This window comes from Palaemon carinicauda, chromosome 34 (assembly GCF_036898095.1).
Source record: "Palaemon carinicauda isolate YSFRI2023 chromosome 34, ASM3689809v2, whole genome shotgun sequence".
NCBI classification, from domain to species: Eukaryota; Metazoa; Arthropoda; class Malacostraca; order Decapoda; family Palaemonidae; genus Palaemon; species Palaemon carinicauda.
Genome location: NC_090758.1, coordinates 46,207,773 through 46,210,675, shown reverse-complemented (window position 1 = coordinate 46,210,675; position 2,903 = coordinate 46,207,773). Strand labels below are relative to the sequence as shown.

Below are 2,903 nucleotides of genomic sequence, written 5' to 3'. Positions count from 1 at the left end.
ATCTAGTAGTGTAAGAAATCAACATGGTTAAACAGGTGCAACAATGAAGGAATAGATATTAAACTAATGATGATGATTTATTGTGAAAAAGATTTAGGCTACTTTTGCGAATCAACTACGAAACTGATTGGAACATTGTTGTTTACGCAAGCAAACTTTTGAAATTATGCTGTATTAGTAACATTTACTTCTATTACCTACAGGACAAATATTTACTTCTGATGTGTAGATCACACACGCGCACACACACATACACTCATACATATATATATATATATATATATATATATATATATATATATATATATATATATATATATATATATATATATATATATATATATATATATTTATGATTATTATTATTATTATTATTATTATTATTATTATTATTATTATTATTATTATTATTATTATTATGCCGTCTTTAAACATTTACGTTCTTTATGAATGCAATTCCTAATCAAAACCTTCATGAGGTAGTTACCCATCAAATCTTAGAGCCACTATAATAAAGGCGTTACCATTTGAATCTGTTTTCTGCACACGAAGGCGCCCCCCCCCCCCCCACACACACAATCTGCACTCCTGTTTGGGGAAAAAAATTCGTGGGCGGGGCCCCAAGTCGTTACTCAAGGACAGTTAATTGCACACCATTCTCGTGTGAAGGCTTCGGATTAGGTCCCCCCACCTTTCAAGGTTACGGTTTTAGAGGCAGGCCCAGGGCCAATGAGCTGCGCCTATCCACGTCCCCTCACCCTGTGTTGGGCGTGGCCACGACCACAACACCTGTGCCAGGCATGGCCATGGCTCCACGCCCTGTTCTGGACATGACCATGGCCCCACGCTCTGTTCCGGACATGGCCATGGCCCCACACCCTGTGCCGGATATGGACTTGGCCCCACTTCCTGTACTGGACATGGCCATGGCTTCACTCCCTATTCCGGACATGGCCATGGCCCCACACCCTATTTTGGACATGGCTATGGCACCCCGCCATGTGGTGGATATCGCCATAGCCCCACCTCCTGTACCAGACGTGGCCATAGCCCCAAACCCTGTTCCGGACATGGCCATGGCCCCACGCGCTGTGCCGGTTATGGTCATAACCCCACTTCCTGTACCGGACATGGCCATGGCTTCACACGCTGTTCCGGACATGGCCATGGCCTCACGCCCTGTGCTGGACATGGCCATCAACCCACTTCCCGTGCCGGATATGGCAATGGCCCAACTTCCAGTACCAAAGATGGCCATGGCTTCATGCCCTGATCCAGACATGGCCATGACTGCACGCCCTGTGCCGGAAATGGCCATGGCCCCACGCCCTGTGCCGGATATGGCAATGGCCCCACTTCCTGTACCGAACATGGCCATGGCTTCATGCCCTGTTCCAGATATGGCCATGACCCCACGCCCAGTGTCAGACCTGGCCAGGGCCCCATTTCCTGTACCGGACATATCAATGGCCTCATGCCCTGTTTTGAGCATGGCCATGGCACAACTTCCTGTGCCAAACATGGTCATGGCCCCACTTCCTGTGCCGGATATAGCCATGGCCCCACACCCTGTTCCGGACATGGCCTTGGACCCACGCCCTGTGCTGGTTATAGCTATGACCCCACTTCCTCTACCGAACATGGCCATGGCTTCACGCCCTGTTCCGAACATGACCATGGCAAATGCCCTGTGCTGGACATGGCCATCAACCCACTTCCCATGCCGGATATGGCAATGGCCCCACTTCCTGTACCAAAGATGGCCATGGCATTATGCCCTATTCATGACATGGCCATGACTGCACGCCCTGTGCCAGACATGGCCATGGCCCCACGCCCTGTGCCGGACATGGCCATGGCCCCACTTCCTATGCCGGATATGGCAATGGCCCCACTTCCTGTACCGAACATGGCCATGGCTTCATGCCCTGTTCCAGACAAGGCTATGACCCCATGCCCTGTGTCGGACATGGCCATGGCCCCACGCCCTCTGCCGGACATGGCCATGGCCCCACTTCCTGTGCGGGATATGGCCATGGCCCCACTTCCTGTACCGGACATATCAATGGCTTCACACCCTGTTCTGTGCATGGCCATGGCACAACTTCCTGTGCCAGACATGGTCATGGCCCCACTTCCTGTGCCGGATATGGCAATGGCCTCACTTCCTATACCGAACATGGCTATGGTTTCATGCCTTGTTCCAGACAAGGCCATGACCCCACGCCCTTTGCCGGAAATGGCCATGTCCCCACTTCCTGTGCCGGACACGGCCATGGCCCCACTTTCTGTAGAGGACATGGCCATGACCTCACGCCCTGTTCTGTACATGGCCATGGCCCCACGCCCTGTTCCGGACGTAGCCATGGCCCCACACCCTGTTCCAGATGTAGCCATGGCCCCACGTCCTGTCCTGGACATAGCCATGACCCACGCCCTGTTCTGGAAATGGCCATGGCCCCACGTCCTGTGCCGGACATGTCCATGGCTCCACTTCCTGTAGCAGACATGGCCATGACCTCACGCCCTGTTCTGGACATGGCCATGACCCCACGCCCTGTGCCGGACATGGCCATGGCCCCACGTCCTGTGCTGGACATGGCCATGGCCCACGGCCCATTTCCTGAGCCAGATATGGCAATGGCCCCACTTCCATTACCGGATATGGCCATGGCTTCATGCCCTGTTCGGGACAAGGCCATGTCCCCACGCCCTGTGACAGACTATGTCGTGGCCCCATTATTATTATAATTATTATTATTATTATTATTATTACAAGCCAAGCTACAACCCTAGTTGGAAAATCCATATAATGTAAGCCCAAGGGCTCCAACAGCAAAAAATATCCCAGTGAGGAAAGGAAATAAGGAAATAAATTAATGATGAAAATAAATCATCAATAT

At 51.2% G+C, this 2,903-nt stretch overlaps 2 protein-coding genes across 2 annotated transcripts; one reads left to right on the top strand and one right to left on the bottom strand.

Moving 5' to 3' along the window:
• Positions 1–754: 754 nt before the first annotated feature.
• On the bottom strand, positions 755–1,678 carry LOC137626873 (putative per-hexamer repeat protein 5). Its single transcript, XM_068357858.1, has one exon. It carries the CDS (start codon positions 1,676–1,678, stop codon positions 755–757), a length of 924 nt encoding a protein of 307 aa, XP_068213959.1.
• A 21-nt stretch (positions 1,679–1,699) lies between these two features.
• On the top strand, positions 1,700–2,503 carry LOC137626872 (BCL-6 corepressor-like protein 1). The gene has a single exon (XM_068357857.1). It carries the CDS (start codon positions 1,700–1,702, stop codon positions 2,501–2,503), a length of 804 nt encoding a protein of 267 aa, XP_068213958.1.
• Positions 2,504–2,903: the final 400 nt, after the last annotated feature.

Coding starts and splice junctions, on each gene's coding strand:
- LOC137626873 (XM_068357858.1), bottom strand. CDS start 1,678: ATGGTCATGTTCGGAACAGGGCGTGAAGCCATGGCCATGTTCGGTAGA.
- LOC137626872 (XM_068357857.1), top strand. CDS start 1,700: ATGGCCATCAACCCACTTCCCATGCCGGATATGGCAATGGCCCCACTT.